This window comes from Cetorhinus maximus, chromosome 6 (assembly GCF_964194155.1).
Source record: "Cetorhinus maximus chromosome 6, sCetMax3.hap1.1, whole genome shotgun sequence".
Classification (NCBI taxonomy): domain Eukaryota; kingdom Metazoa; phylum Chordata; class Chondrichthyes; order Lamniformes; family Cetorhinidae; genus Cetorhinus; species Cetorhinus maximus.
In genome coordinates, this window is record NC_135884.1 from 84,589,151 (window position 1) to 84,604,215 (window position 15,065).

General features: G+C 50.2%; 1 protein-coding gene across 21 annotated transcripts in view; it reads right to left on the reverse strand.

Annotated features, from left to right (window-relative positions):
• LOC144681869 (protein MTSS 2-like) overlaps positions 1 to 15,065 on the reverse strand; it is a 180,454-nt gene that overhangs the window by 41,160 nt on the left and 124,229 nt on the right. For all 21 annotated transcript variants that reach the window (XM_078543969.1, XM_078543970.1, XM_078543957.1 and 18 more), the window contains exons 5-6: positions 5,215 to 5,306; positions 2,349 to 2,423 (exon numbers count right to left, since the gene is read on the reverse strand). In XM_078543969.1, the coding sequence (XP_078400095.1) occupies positions 2,349 to 2,423; positions 5,215 to 5,306 (167 nt within the window). The remainder of the gene's footprint in view (positions 1 to 2,348; positions 2,424 to 5,214; positions 5,307 to 15,065) is intronic.

A 15,065-nucleotide genomic window follows, 5' to 3' on the forward strand; every position in this document is an offset into this window, starting at 1 on the left:
CACCTCAGATACTGGGTATTGGGGGAGGGTTCAGTCAACTGGAGTTGGTCTTGTAGCGCAGTGGGTAGTGTCCCTACCTCTGGGCCAGAAGCTCTGGGTTCAAGACCCACTTCAGGACTTGATGGCCAAGGAAGGTGTGTTTATAACATGGCCGAACAGGTTGATTATCAGCCTGTAAATCCTTCCAATATGCAGGTGGTAAGACTGGGAGAGTTTCCTGGTCAGTGGTACTGCAGAAGGCAACGATAAACCACTGCAGTACTTTGCCAAGCATGATCCCGGACCAATCCAATGGAAGTCCATGCCCTCTTAGAGCAGGGTACCTGAAGAAGGAGGTGCCAATTGGAGACGGCGTCACTACAGAAACCAGTATTCTCTCTATTCAAGCCCACTTCTTCCAGCAAGGGAGGGTGATGGAAGTGGTGGAGTTCTGACTGTTGCCCCCACCCTCCCCTCCCACATCCCATCTCTGGAGTCCCGAAGCCTACTACCACCCCTCCTGCTGCTACCCCAGTTGCAATCAGAAAACTCAGCGCAGGCTGGGGGCGAGATCGAGAGGTTTAACAGTTTCAATTCAAAGGCAGCCTCGTGTAAAACTCTCCAGCAGCCCACCCTCAAAAACTCAAATAAATTACCAGCAGCACGGAACAGGGCACATTCACAGCTTGGAACGACAATGATGACACAGATTTACCTCATCACAAGGCATTCAAGGACAGTCATGCAACAGCTTGGGTTTCCCCACAACATGAGACTCACACAAACCAGAACAACAGTGAGCCAGCCACCTCCCCCATGCAGCAGCAGTCCACAGGCAGAGAGATTGCTATTGAACAGTCAGTGTCACGAGTGAGTGCTGGGGTTAGTGCCAAAAGATTATCCACCACAACTGTACAACCCAGACCCCACTCCCAAGGCCCATATTTCCTAGATTTTGGAAGACTGTGAGGAAATCTGATTGAAACATAAATTTCTTCAAGGGCTTGACAGGGCGGATGCTGGGAGGATGGAATCTAGAACTAGGGGTCACAGAATTTTCTACCCCAGGGAGCTGTGGATGCTCAGTCAATGCATATGTTCAAGACTGAGATCAAAAGATTCTTGGTACCAAGGGAATTAAGGGATATGGGGATAGATAGCGTGGGAAGTTGGAGATGAGGTAGGGGATCAGCCATGATCTTATTGACTGGTGGAACAAGTTTGAAGGCCTGAATGGCCTAATCTGGCTCCAATATCTTTTCAGTCCTCAGCCAGAACCATCAATACTTTCCCACTTACTGCTCTTAATGGGACCAAACACTCCAAAGGCAGGTACAGCACGGGGTTAGATATAGAGTAAAGCTCCCTCTACACTGTCCCCATCAAACACTCCCAGGACAGGTACAGCACGGGGTTAGACATAGAGTAAAGCTCCCTCTACACTGTCCCCATCAAACACTCCCAGGGCAGGTACAGCACGGGGTTAGATACAGAGTAAAGCTCCCTCTACACTGTCCCACCAAACAATCCCAGCCCACATTCACAGTTTGCTCCCCACCCATTACCTCTCAATCTCTGAGTAAGATAATACTTGATACTGAATCAGTTCAACGCTGTAGAATGATCTGAAACGTGTATCACTTGCCCGGACACTGATTGTGCAAGGTGGCAGAATTGAAAATATCAAACATGAGAGAGTGGAGCAGGAGCGGTGTCCATCAGACATGTGACTTACCGAGGAGTTCTATAGGGAGGAGAGAGAAAAAGGAGAAAGGAAAACCATCAGAGAAGGAATATACCCTGAGTGGGAACAGCAGTGTTAGTGATTGAGGACCGAAAGGAGAGGGCACCTCTGGGCAAAGCACCCCTCAACACCTCTGCCAATTTAACCTGACCAGTGGAATAACAGTCCCCATGAAGATCATCACAATCCCTGCAAACAGCACAGCTTCACTGAGCTGTGGCTTTGTTTACAATATCAATCATGCTCAGTTCTACTGATATCTAAACTGCCTCAGATCGTAGACAAGTATGTCACCAGAACAGTGTACAGAGTGGAGAGAGGGGGAGATAAACTATGTATCTGGAAACTGGATGACGTTTGAAGCTGCAGTGAAACACTTGAACTGTATCTGTGATCGAGATTCACAGAAACATTTAACCTTTATCTGTGATCTAGATCTGAAGAAATATATAATCTTAATCTGTGATCTGCATTTGCAAATGCATTTTAACTTTATCTGCAATCCAGATCTGATTCTGGTAGTCTAATCTTCATCTTGTAAACTCCAGAGCAGTTGTGACACTGGCTTGGAGAGCTGATCCAGGTGTCATTACAGCAGACTGCTACCCATGAGCAGGTCACTCACCTTTCCGAGCCTTCTTTTGAAGTTTGAGGGTGTCAGATGATTTCTTTTTGATCTCGTGCCGAGCCCGTTTGTATTCTGAGAGGAGAAAGGAGCAATGTTTCACTCTCGGTTCAGTCAGGATTAACACACAGGGTTCAGAGAGCACCGGAACACCCAAGATTCTCGTGGGGATTAGAGTCAGAAATCTTACACTTTCATTGGCATCCTACAGAGAGACAGGCTTAGGCCCATTGGGATTGTTTCTATTGGGAGTGAATGGAAGAGGGTCAGACCCATTGCAAATCTATATACTGGGAGTATTCTGAAAGAAATTGCCACATTGGGATCTGAGTGATTAAAATATCCCAATGATTTCCCATTCCGTGACTTTTCATACAGTGTGCCCACACTGCACTACTGGAACTGATAAATGGGATACTATGCCAGTGAAGCAAGGCTCTTTATACTTCTGCATTAAGCATAGTTAAATTGGATTTTAATTTATAAAATTAAATGCAAATATTAGAAATACAATTTACATGAGAACTTGGAGGGAAAGTGGTCGCTTTAGGTCTTCTGGTTATCAGACCACTGAAGGAACTGGGAGGGAATGAAATTCAAATGGGCTCTAGAAAGGCTGTGTGATGTGACCCCAGCTCACAGCCCAGGGAGAGACCAGCAAAACAGGCCAAGTTTTCACACTGAGTTCTTCTACAAAGGACAACAGCACCACCAGCTGGCTGATAATGGTGGCACATCACAGCCTTTTGCTGAGCTGAATAAGGAACTGAAACTTTGGACCTTGGTGCTCTCCCATGATTAAAACTACAAATTAGGAGAACAGATTCAGGGAAAGGAGAAGAGAGAGACAGAGAGAGAGAGAGATGGGACGAAGAAAGGGGACAAAGGGAGAGAAGGAGAAAGAGAGAGGGGACAAGAGAGGGGGGAGAGAAAGAGAGGGGAAGAGAGGAGAGGAGAGAGACGGAGATAGGGAGAGAGACAGATGGGTCGGAGAGAGCAGGGAGGTGCCTGGATGGGGGGCCGTGGGAACGGACAGGAGAGAGAGAGACGGCGGGAGGGAGAGAGAGAGAGAGAGAGGTGGTGGGAGGGGGAGAGAGAGAAATAGAGAGGCGGTGGGAGGGGGAGAGAGAGAGAGAGAGGGAGAGGTGGTGGGAGGGGGAGAGAGAGAAATAGAGAGACGGTGGGAGGGGGAGAGAGAGAGAGATGGTGGGAGAGAGAGAGACGGCAGGAGGGAGTAAGAGAGAGCGAGACGGCGGGAGAGTGAGGTGGCGGGAGAGCGAGAGACAGACAGACAGATAAAGAGACGGAGAGATAGAGCGGGGGAGGGAGGTAGAAGAGGGAGAGAGAGGACATGGGAGAGAGAGGGAGGGAGCACGAGAGAGGGAGAGAGAGACAGCAGAAGAGAGAGAGAGAGACAACAGGAGAGAGAGAAAGACAGCGGGAGAGAGAGAGAGAGACACAGCAAGAGAGAGAGAGAGCATGAGAGAGAGAACGCGAGAGAGAGAGAGCGCGAGAGAGAGAGAGCGCGAGAGAGAGAGAGCGCGAGAGAGGGAGAGAGCGTGAGAGAGAGCGCCAGAGAGGGAGCGCCAGAGGGAGGGACAGAGAGACAGACAGATAAAGAGTCAGCAAGAGATGGAGAGATACAGTGGGGGAGGGAGGCAGTGGAGGGAGAGAGAGGGCGCAGGAGAGAGCAGGAGAGAGAGAGTGGGAGAGAGAGAGAGAGCGGGAGAGAGAGAGCGCGGGAGGGAAAGAGAGAGTGGGAGAGAGAGAGCGGGAAAGAGCGCGGGAGAGAGAGCGGGAGAGAGAGAAAGGGTGAGAGAGAGCGGGAGAGAGAGAGAGCGGGAGAGAGAGAGAGCGGGAGAGAGAGCGGGAGAGAGAGAAAAGGTGAGAGAGAGAACGGGTGAGAGAGAGAGAGTAGGTGAGAGAGAACGGGAGCGAGAAAGAAAACGGGAGAGAGAGCAGGAGAGAGAGAGCGAGGGAGAGAGAGAGAGCGGGAGAGAGAGAGAGAGAGAGTGGGAGAGAGCGGGAGAGAGACAGCAGGAGAGAGGGACAGCAGGAGAGTGAGAGACAGTGGGAGAGAGAGAGAGGCAGCGGGAGGGAGAGAGAGAGAGGCAGCGGGAGAGAGAGATAGAGAGAGGCAGCGGGAGAGAGAGGGAGACTGCGGGAGGGAGAGAGTGCAGGAGAGAGAGAGACAGCGGGAGAGAGCGAGAGAGACAGCAGAAGAGAATGGGAGAGAGAGCGCGGGAGAGAGAGAGTGTGAGGGAGAGAGAGCAGAGAGAGAAAGGGAGCAAGAGAGGGAGAGAGAGCGGGAGACAGAGAGATCAGGAGAGAGAGCGGGAGAGAGGGAGAGCGGGAGAGAGAGAGAGAGACAGCGGCAGAGAGAGAGAGGCAGCGTGAAAGAGAGAGAGAGGCAGCGTGAAAGAGAGTGGGAGGGAGAGAGAGCAGGAGAGAGAGAGGGTGCAGGAGAGAGAGAGAGAGAGACAGTGGGAGAAAGCAAGAGAGACAGCAGGAGAGTGAGAAAGCGGGAGAGTGAGAGACGGCGGGAGAGTGAGAGACGGCGGGAGAGGGAGAGACGGCGGGAGAGGGAGAGACGGCGGGAGAGGGAGAGACGGCGGGAGAGGGAGAGACGGCGGGAGAGGGAGAGACGGCGGGAGAGGGAGAGATGGCGGGAGAGGGAGAGACAGCAGGAGAGAGAGACAGCGGGAGAGAGAGAGACAGAGAGAGAGAGAGATGCAGAGTGGAGCCAGAGAGCAAGTCAGAGAGAGAACCAGAGAGAGAGAGTGCAAGAGAGAGAGAGATACAGGGGGAGAGACTCAAAGAGTGGGAGAGACAGAGAGTGAGACACACACACAGATCACAGTTGTACCTTTGGCATGGTCCTTATCCAGCTGATTGGCAGATTTCTTCCAGTCCTCTATCCTGTCCTGCAAAGGGTTTATCAGACTCTCCATCAGAGCACTAGGAAGAGTAAATAGCAATGTACTGACCACGAGAGAGAGAGAGAGAGAGAGAGGGACTGACGCAGCTTCAGCAGCACTCGTCTTCACATCACTTTATAAATAGGCGTCACTCCCAATAAACCAGAATACAGAAACCATTTCTATCTGTCCTTTCCACAAAATCCGTTTGCTTCAGTGAGGGTGAGAATTTCTCTCATCCCATCCACTTTCCCCTGAATATGTGGGGAAACTCTTGATGCAAAACAGTTCCACAGGCACAGGCCACCTTCTGGCGCGAGGGGTCACAATGCAGTTCATTCATATCAGCAACTATTCAACTGTGTGAGGAATCAAGGCCAAACACAACACAAACTGTACCAGGCACCAACTTGGGTCAACTGGAGACAGAGTTCTTCATGGGTTCCTCCTCCCTAACACGCAGCACTGAGACTCACTGGAGCACCCATATCCTCCCTAACACCCGGCACTGAGACGCACTGGAGCACCCATATCCTTCCTAACACCCGGCACTGAGACCCACTGGAGCACCCATATCCTCCCTAACACCCAGCACTGAGACCCAATGGAGCACCCATACCCTCCCTAACACCCGGCACTGAGACCCACTGGAGCACCCATATCCTCCCTAACACCCGGTACTGAGACCCACTGGAGCACCCATATCCTCCCTAACACCCGGCACTGAGACCCACTGGAGCACCCATATCCTCCCTAACACCCAGCACTGATGCACACTGGAGCACCCATATCCTCCCTAACACCCAGCACTGATGCACACTGGAGCACACATATCCTCCCTAACACTGTGGTACCTGTATCCTCCCTAACACCAAGCACTGACACCCACTGTAGCACCTGTATCCTCCCTAACACCTGGCACTGAGACCCACTGGAGCACCCATATCCACCCTAACACCCAGCACTGAGACCCACTGGAGCACCCATATCCACCCTAACACCCAGCACTGAGTCCCACTGGAACACCCATATCCTCCATAACACCCAGCACTGAGTCCCACTGGAACACCCATATCCTCCATAACACCCAGCACTGAGTCCCACTGGAACACCCATATCCTCCATAACACCCAGCACTGAGTCCCACTGGAACACCCATATCCTCCATAACACCCAGCACTGAGTCCCACTGGAACACCCATATCCTCCCTAACACCCGGCACTGAGACTCACTGGAACACCCATATCCTCCCTAACACCCAGCACTGAGACCCAATGGAGCACCCATATCCTCCCTAACACCAGCACTGAGACCCAATGGAGCACCCATATCCTCCCTAACACCCAGCACTGAGACCCACTGGAGCACCCATATCCTCCCTAACACCCAGCACTGAGACTCACTGGAACACCCATATCCTCCCTAACACCCGGCACTGAGACCCACTGGAGCACCCATATCCTCCCTAACACCCGGCACTGAGACCCACTGGAGCACCCATATCCTCCCTAACACCCAGCACTGAGACCCACTGGAGCACCCATATCCTCCCAAACACCCAGCACTGAGACCCACTGGAGCACCCATATCCTCCCTAACACCCAGCACTGATGCACACTGGAGCACATATCCTCCCTAACACTGTGGTACCTGTATCCTCCCTAACACCCAGCACTGACACCCACTGTAGCACCTGTATCCTCCCTAACACCTGGCACTGAGACCCACTGGAACAACCATATCCATCCTAACACCTGGCACTGAGACCCACTGGAGCACCCATATCCACCCTAACACCCAGCACTGAGACCCACTGGAGCACCCATATCCACCCTAACACCCAGCACTGAGTCCCACTGGAACACCCATATCCTCCCTAACACCCAGCACTGAGTCCCACTGGAACACCCATATCCTCCCTAACACCCAGCACGGTCCCCCACTGGAACACCCATATTCTCCCTAACACCCAGCACTGAGTCCCACTGGAACACCCATATCCACCCTAACACCCAGCACTGAGACCCACTGGAACACCCATATCCTCCCTAAAACCCAGCACTGAGACCCACTGGAACACCCATATCCTCCCTAACACCCAGCACTGACAGCCACTGGAGCACCCGTATCCACCCTAACACCCGGCACTGAGACTCACTGGAACACCCATATCCTCCCTAACACCAGCACTGAGACCCAATGGAGCACCCATATCCTCCCTAACACCCAGCACTGAGACCCACTGGAGCACCCATATCCACCCTAACACCCAGCACTGAGACCCACTGGAACACCCATATCCTCCCTAAAACCCAGCACTGAGTCCCACTGGAACACCCATATCCTCCCTAAAACCCAGCACTGAGTCCCACTGGAACACCCATATCCTCCCTAACACCCAGCACTGACACCCACTGGAGCACCCGTATCCACCCTAACACCCGGCACTGAGACTCACTGGAACACCCATATCCTCCCTAACACCAGCACTGAGACCCAATGGAGCACCCATATCCTCCCTAACACCCAGCACTGAGACCCACTGGAGCACCCATATCCACCCTAACACCCAGCACTGAGACCCACTGGAGCACCCATATCCTCCATAACACCCAGCACTATGTCCCACTGGAACACCCATATCCTCCCTAACACCCAGCACTGAGACCCACTGGAACACCCATATCCTCCCTAACACCCAGCACTGAGACCCACTGGAACACCCATATCCTCCCTAACACCCAGCACTGAGACCCACTGGAACACCCATATCCTCCCTAACACCCAGCACTGATGCACGCTGGAGCACACATATCCTATTTTACAGATAGGACGGGGGTTAATTTAAACAGCCGTGATTTTTCCTCCTGCCACTCTCTATAAACAGAAAAGTGTTTTTGATTTGCTTCCCTCCTTTATAAGCGGTGGCCAGTTTCCAAACCCTTCCGTTTTCATGTGATCAAATTTGTATGAATAACCCCACAGCAAACTCGTGGTAGGATAATCAAAGGGTTTTTTTTGCACACAATGAAAATGCAGGAGGGGGATTGCCATGTCATACTCATACAGTAAAAGAGGGATAGAGAAAGGAAGATTTAAAGGGCAAAGACCACAGGCAAAAGAATTATTGTTTCACTTGAGTGCAGAGTCCAGAATCAAAGTTCATTAGTGTATCCCTTCACAGACATCGGCAGGTTGAAAACTAATGCTGGATAATTTACTTTTCCAGTACAGTTAACTTCCATGGTGAGATTGATTCATCTATGTGTGCCTGCCTTGTTGGCGATGGCACAGAAGTTGCAGTAGAAACTGCGTAGATGGGGTCTATGCAGACCCTTTTGCTGTGCTGCTTCTTGGAGATGGTTAAAAATGGCAGACTGAGGTTGCTTCAGTACAGCAAGGCAATATTACTGGTTATGCAAGCTAGAGGATTCCATGTCACATAACTCCCACTTCTTCACAGTGTCTTTGACAAAGGGTGTCTATGCCCCATTTGGGTTCCTGAGATGGTTAAATGTTTTAACCATTAAGACTTTGAAGGAAGGTTGCGGGGTCCTTTGTTCTAGCAGACGAATTGGCTCTGGTTGGCCAGGCCTAGCTTATGAAATGCAGATGGCTTTTGTATAGTTCCCTTTGAAAATGGTCTCTGTAGCCCACAGGGGTCTCTTTAGAGATAAAGAGGTGCAGGTTTCCCTGATACTGCTAGAAAGTTCCTTTTGTGCGAGAGACACATACAGACATAGCTTCAGCCATTTTAAAAGGTTTTAAAAGGCCCTGTTTTAAAATTTTAGAAATTAGCCATGAGATTATCCATGCATATTTTATAAAAATATATAGTGTAAGGTCTTATTCCCCTGTAAGCCCTGGTGGCCTCAGAGAAAAAAAAAAATCCTATTTCATCTTTGTTTTTAATGTATGTGGTCTTATGAGGGAACAATTGGAAGTGAAGAAGTATAAGTGCATTCTCTTATTCGCACTGGCACATCACACACAGCTAGCTGGGGCAACGGCAGCTCCCCGCTGCATTTTTCCTTCTTTTGAGGTTTAAATTTGGGTTAGTGCATCAGCAAGGACATTGTCTGGTCCTGGAGTATGGAATGTTTAGGGCATAACCTGGGAAGATTCAAACCTGTCCTTATGGGGAAGTGTATTTAGGGCAAGAGTTCTGAAATTCATGTTGGCGAATCAGGCCTGAGCAAAGCTACTGGTTTCAGAACTCTGCCCGTTCAACTCCTGGTTAGGCAGCCTCTACAGGCCCTGGGGGTTTTACAGGGCAGTTAGCGCTCAGGACATGAGTAACGGTTAAGCTACTTTGGGCCATCCACAGGGGAATGTTGGACATCTCGCTCTGTGAGTGCCAGGCCCTTTAATCATAGGACTGAGCTGCTCTTGTCTAGCTTAGCTCCTCCGTGTTCACCTCGGTAACATGTGGGCTCAGCTGTTCAAGCCCAGGTTTGTCCCTATTGGTTTCTGCCAGCCATACTCCTGGCAATTCCTTAACCTTTTACTTTCCTGGTTTAATAACTTGCCTTCCTGCAGGCTCTTCGACTACATGGGGTATCTCCCACACTATCTTGTTCCCTGCTCCGGGACTTCTCTGGTCCCTATTTAATTCTGGGATATTCTGTCAGTCTATTTTAAATTGTATTGGCCTTTCCTGGGCCTCTTTTAACGTTATGGGCCTGGCTCTGGCCTTGCTGCATTCGAACAGCCCTCGCTCAAGGCCTATGGGTGCTATTTCATCCTTTTGGGCCTGGGGACCTTGCCCAGCTTTCTGCTCTCCTGCAGATTCCCGTTGGCTGATTGTGAGGAGATTGGGGTGTTTTAAAAGGGACTTTGGCCTCTTTAGGGGATTATGGTTCAGTGCCCGACTCTGGTGCTGATGCAACTGGAGTGACCAGCTTCTGTTGCTAGGTGCTTTAGGTTAGCATGGCAACAGGCAGGCCGTCCACTCCTGAACTTGGGCAAGCCTTTCCGTGGCCCAGACGATAGGAAGACGGCCTTCTCGAAGGGGCCTCACCTGCATCCAGACAGCCAGGGCTACAGTGCTGTAGCCTGGTGGGCTGTTACGGAGCATTTTAAATGCAGTGGGCAGCCCTGTCAGATTGCCTCGAAATTCTGCATTCAGGTGAGGATGGGATCCAATCTGGTTGGGATCCCTCTGCTGGTCAGCTGGGGAATAGGCTCAGTGTCTTTTGGAACACTGCTGCCCTCTGGTGGATGGTCAGCTCTTGCTGTACCTCTTCGTGGATTTTTCAACTAGGCATCACCCTCACGCTTTTTTGCGCCAATTTGGGAACTTTCCTGGTTTAAATTTTTTAATTCGCCATAAAGCTGTCAACTAAACCAATCATTGGCTTCCTAGCTGGGGCCTTTGGCTTCGGAGGGGCTGCTCTACTAACTGGTTTCATGTCCCCTGGAACACCTCTGCCCTCAAGTGGAGGTACAGCTCCAGCTACACTACCTGGTAGCTTTTCGACTGGGAGAGGCATCTCACTCCCTATCTGCTCATCGGTTTGGGAGCTCCATTTGTCCCTATTGGTTTCTGCCAGCCATTCTCCTGGCAATTCCTTAACCTTTTACTTTCCTGGTTTAATAACTTGCCTTCCTGCAGGCTCTTCGACTACATGGGGTATCTCCCACAATATCTTGTTCCCTGCTCTGGGACTTCTCTGGTCCCTATTTAATTCTGATATATTCTGTCAGTCTATTTTAAATTGTATTGGCCTTTCCTGGGCCTCTTTTAACGTTATGGGCCTGGCTCTGGCCTTGCTGCATTCGAACAGCCCTCGCTCAAGGTCTATGGGTGCTATTTCATCCTTTTGGGCCTGGGGACCTTGCCCAGCTTTCTGCTCTCCTGCAGGTTTTCGCTGGCTGACCTTGGCCTCTTTTCTTTCGCTGGCCAACACCTTGCTGCCAGCCAGATCATTTCCAAGGGGGAAATCCATTCCTGCTACTGGTAGTTCAGGGACAATTCCTACTGTACTAGGGCCGAAACAAGGTCACTCTCTAGGTGGGCCTTATGGAGGGGTGTAAACACAGATCCTCCTCCCACTCCGCTGATCAGGGTTTTGACCTTCAGGGAGGACTCAGGGGGGCAGGTTTAGGTTTCACTCTAACTTTAGGGACTGAGTGGCCCCTGTGTACCACGGACTTGCTCACATTTCGGCTCGGGTAGGGGGGACGCTGTTCCTGAAAGGACAAAACTCCAGAAGCTCTTGGAGTTTTTCCAGCTCGGGGGCACACAGTGCCAAGCCCTCCAAGGGGTACGTTTCTGCAGCGAGAGTCTCTTCCTGCTCTACTGCACTGCCCATTGGGGTGTCCTTCAGAGGACTACTCACATGGAGACTGATTAGACCAACAGGCCCCCTTCGCAATCCACAGTGTAAGACCATAAGACATAGGAGCAGAAATTAGGCCATTCGGCCCATCGAGTCTGCTCCACCATTCAATCATGGCTGATAAGTTTCTCAACCCCATTCTCCCGCCTTCTCCCCATAACCTTTGATCCCCTTACCAATCAAGAACCTATCTATCTCGGTCTTAAATACACTCAATGACCTGGCCTCCACAGCCCTCTGTGGCAATGAATTCCATAGATTCACCACTCTCTGGCTGAAGAAGTTTCTCCTCATCTCTGTTCTAAAAGGTCTTCCCTTTACTCTGAGGCTGTGCCCTCAGGTCCTAGTCTCTCCTACTAATGGAAACATCTTCCCCATGTCCACTCTATCCAGGCCTTTCAGTATTCTGTAAGTTTCAATCAGATTCCCCCTCATTCTTCTAAACTCCATCGAGTATAGACCCAGAGTCCTCAAACGTTCCTCATATGTTAAGCCTTTCATTCCTGGGGTAAAAACAAAAAACTACTGCGGATGCTGGAAATCCAAAACAAAAACAGAATTACCTGGAAAAACTCAGCAGGTCTGGCAGCATCGGTGGAGAAGAAAAGAGTCGACGTTTCGAGTCCACATGACCCTTCAACAGAACTGAGTATAGTTAGGAGAGGGGTGAAATATAAGCTGGTTTAAGATGGGGGGCGGAGGGGAGAGAAGTTGAGGGTGGGGTGGTTGTAGGGACAAGCAAGCAGTGATAGGAGCAGATAATCAAAAGATGTCACAGACAAAAGGATCAAAGAGGTGTTGAAGGTGGTGATATTATCTAAGAAAAGTGCTAATTAAGAATGGATGGCAGGACACTCAAGGTACAGCTCTAGTGGGGGTGGGGTGGAAAGACTGACAAGGTATTAGTTGTAGATTTAAAAATAATGGAAATAGGTGGGAAAAGAAAAATCTATATAAATTATTGAAAAAAACAAAAGGGAGGGGGAAGAAACGGGGTGGGGATGGGGGGAGGGAGTTTAAGATCTAAAGTTGTTAAATTCAATATTCTGGGATCGTTGTCGTGAACCTCCTCTGGACCCTCTCCAGGGCCAGAACATCCTTCCTGAGATACGGGGCCCAAAATTGCTCTCAACATTCTAAATGTGGTCTGACCAGCCCTTATAAAGCCTCAGCAGCATATCCCTGATTTTATATTCTAGTCCTCTCGAAATAAATGCCAACATTACATTTGCCTTCCTAACTACCGACTCAACCTGCAAGTTAACCTTAAGAGAATCCTGGACTAGAACTCCCAAGTGCCTTTGCACTCCAGATTTCTGAATTCTCTCCCCATTTAGAAAATAGTCTATGCCTCTATTCTTCCTACCAAAGTGCATGACCTCACATTTGCCCACGTTGTATTCCATCTGCCACTTCTTTGCCCATTCTCCAAACCTGTCCAAATCCTTCTGCAGCCTCCCCGCCTCCTCAATACTACCTGTCCCTCCACCTATCTTTGTATCATCTGCAAACGGAGCCAGGATGCCCTCAGTTCCTTCATCTAGATCATTAATGTATAAAGTGAAAAGTTGTGGTCCCAACACTGACCCCTGCGGAACTCCACTAGTCACCAGCTGCCACCCTGAGAAGGACCCTCTTATCCCCACTCTCTGCCTCCTGCCAGACAGCCAATCTTCTTTCCATGCTAGTACCTTGCCTCTAACAACATGGGCTCTTATCTTACTGAGCAGCCTCCTGTGCGGCACCTTGTCAAAGGCCTTCTGGAAGTCCAAGTAGATAACATCCATTGGCTCTCCTTTGTCTGCCCTACTCGTTACCTCCTCAAAGAATTCTAACAGATTTGTCAGGCATGACCTCCCCTTGATGAAACCATGCTGACTTTGCCCTATTTTACCATGCACTTCCAAGTATTCTGAAATCTCATCCTTAATAATGGACTCTAAAATCTTACCAGGCATCAGGCCTGGAATGGCCTATTTTATTGCAATGGGGACAAACTGGTCTCCGGGGGCTCTCCTTTCGGGCTGCAGGGGGGCATCTCGCACCCTCCTTCGTGTTTTCTTTTGCGGGCGGGGGGCCTTTCCTATCTGGATCAGCCTTGCCTATCTTTCCAATGCTCATGGGAATGGTTCGGAAAGGGTCTGCCCAAGTTTCCAGGCCTGTGAGTGAGATGGTAGCTGTCTGCTGTACCCCCGGCTGTGAGAATTCTCTGCTCCTCTAGGTATATTCGCAAGTTGGAGGGTCGGCAATTTTAAAATTCCTCCAACAGTACCAACTCAGGCAACCCTTCATAGGTGCACGGATTCTTCGGGATCTTACCCATTGGTTGAACACAATTCGCTTCAGCCATTCGAACTCAATGCAGGTTTGTGTGGGCTTCTTATGAGTGTTCCAGAATTACTGGCGCTTGGCCTCCAGTGTTAACTTGTAGGCACTTAGGATGGCAGCCTTGGTCTATTCATAGTTCATGGCCACAGAATCACAGAATCACAAAGTGCAGAAGAGGCCCTTCGGCCCATCGAGTCTGCACCGACACGTGAGAAACACCTGACCTACCTACCTAATCCCATTTACCAGCACTTGGCCCATAGCCTTGAATGTTATGATGTGCCAAGTGCTCATCCAGGTACTTTTTAAAGGATGTGAGGCAACCCGCCTCCACCACCCTCCCAGGCAGTGCATTCCAGACCGTCATCACCCTCTGGGTAAAAAAGTTTTTCCTCATATCCCCCCTAAACCTCCTGCCCCTCACCTTGAACTTGTGTCCCCTCATGACTGACCCTTCAACTAAGGGGAACAGCTGCTCCCTATCCACCCTGTCCATGTCCCTCATAGTCTTGTACACCTCGATCAGGCCGCCCCTCAGTCTTCTCTGCTCCAACGAAAACAACCCAAGTCTATCCAACCTCTCTCCATAACTTAAATGTTTCATCCCAGGCAACATCCTGGTGAATCTCCTCTGCACCCCCTCCAGTGCAATCACATCCTTCCTATAATGTGGCGACCAGAACTGCACACAGTACTCCAGCTGTGGCCTCACCAAGGTTCTATACAACTCCAACATAACCTCCCTACTTTTGTAATCTATGCCTCGATTGATAAAGGCAAGTGTCCCATATGCCTTTTTCACCACCCCACTAACATGCCCCTCCGCCAGAAAGTTCCTTTTGTTTGTGGGTCACAGACAGACGTAGCTTCCGCCATTTTAAAAGGAGTCCAGTTTTTAAAATTTTAGAAATTAGCCTTGAGGATATCTATGTATATTTTATAAAAATATATAGTCTGAGGTCTTAGTCACCTGACATCCTCCCTAACATCCGACACTGACACCCAGTGCAGCACCGATACCCGCCCTAACATCTGACACCAACACCCACTGGAACACCCATATCCTCCCTAACACCTGACACTGACACCCACCGGAGCACCCTTATCCTCCCTAACATCCGACACTGAC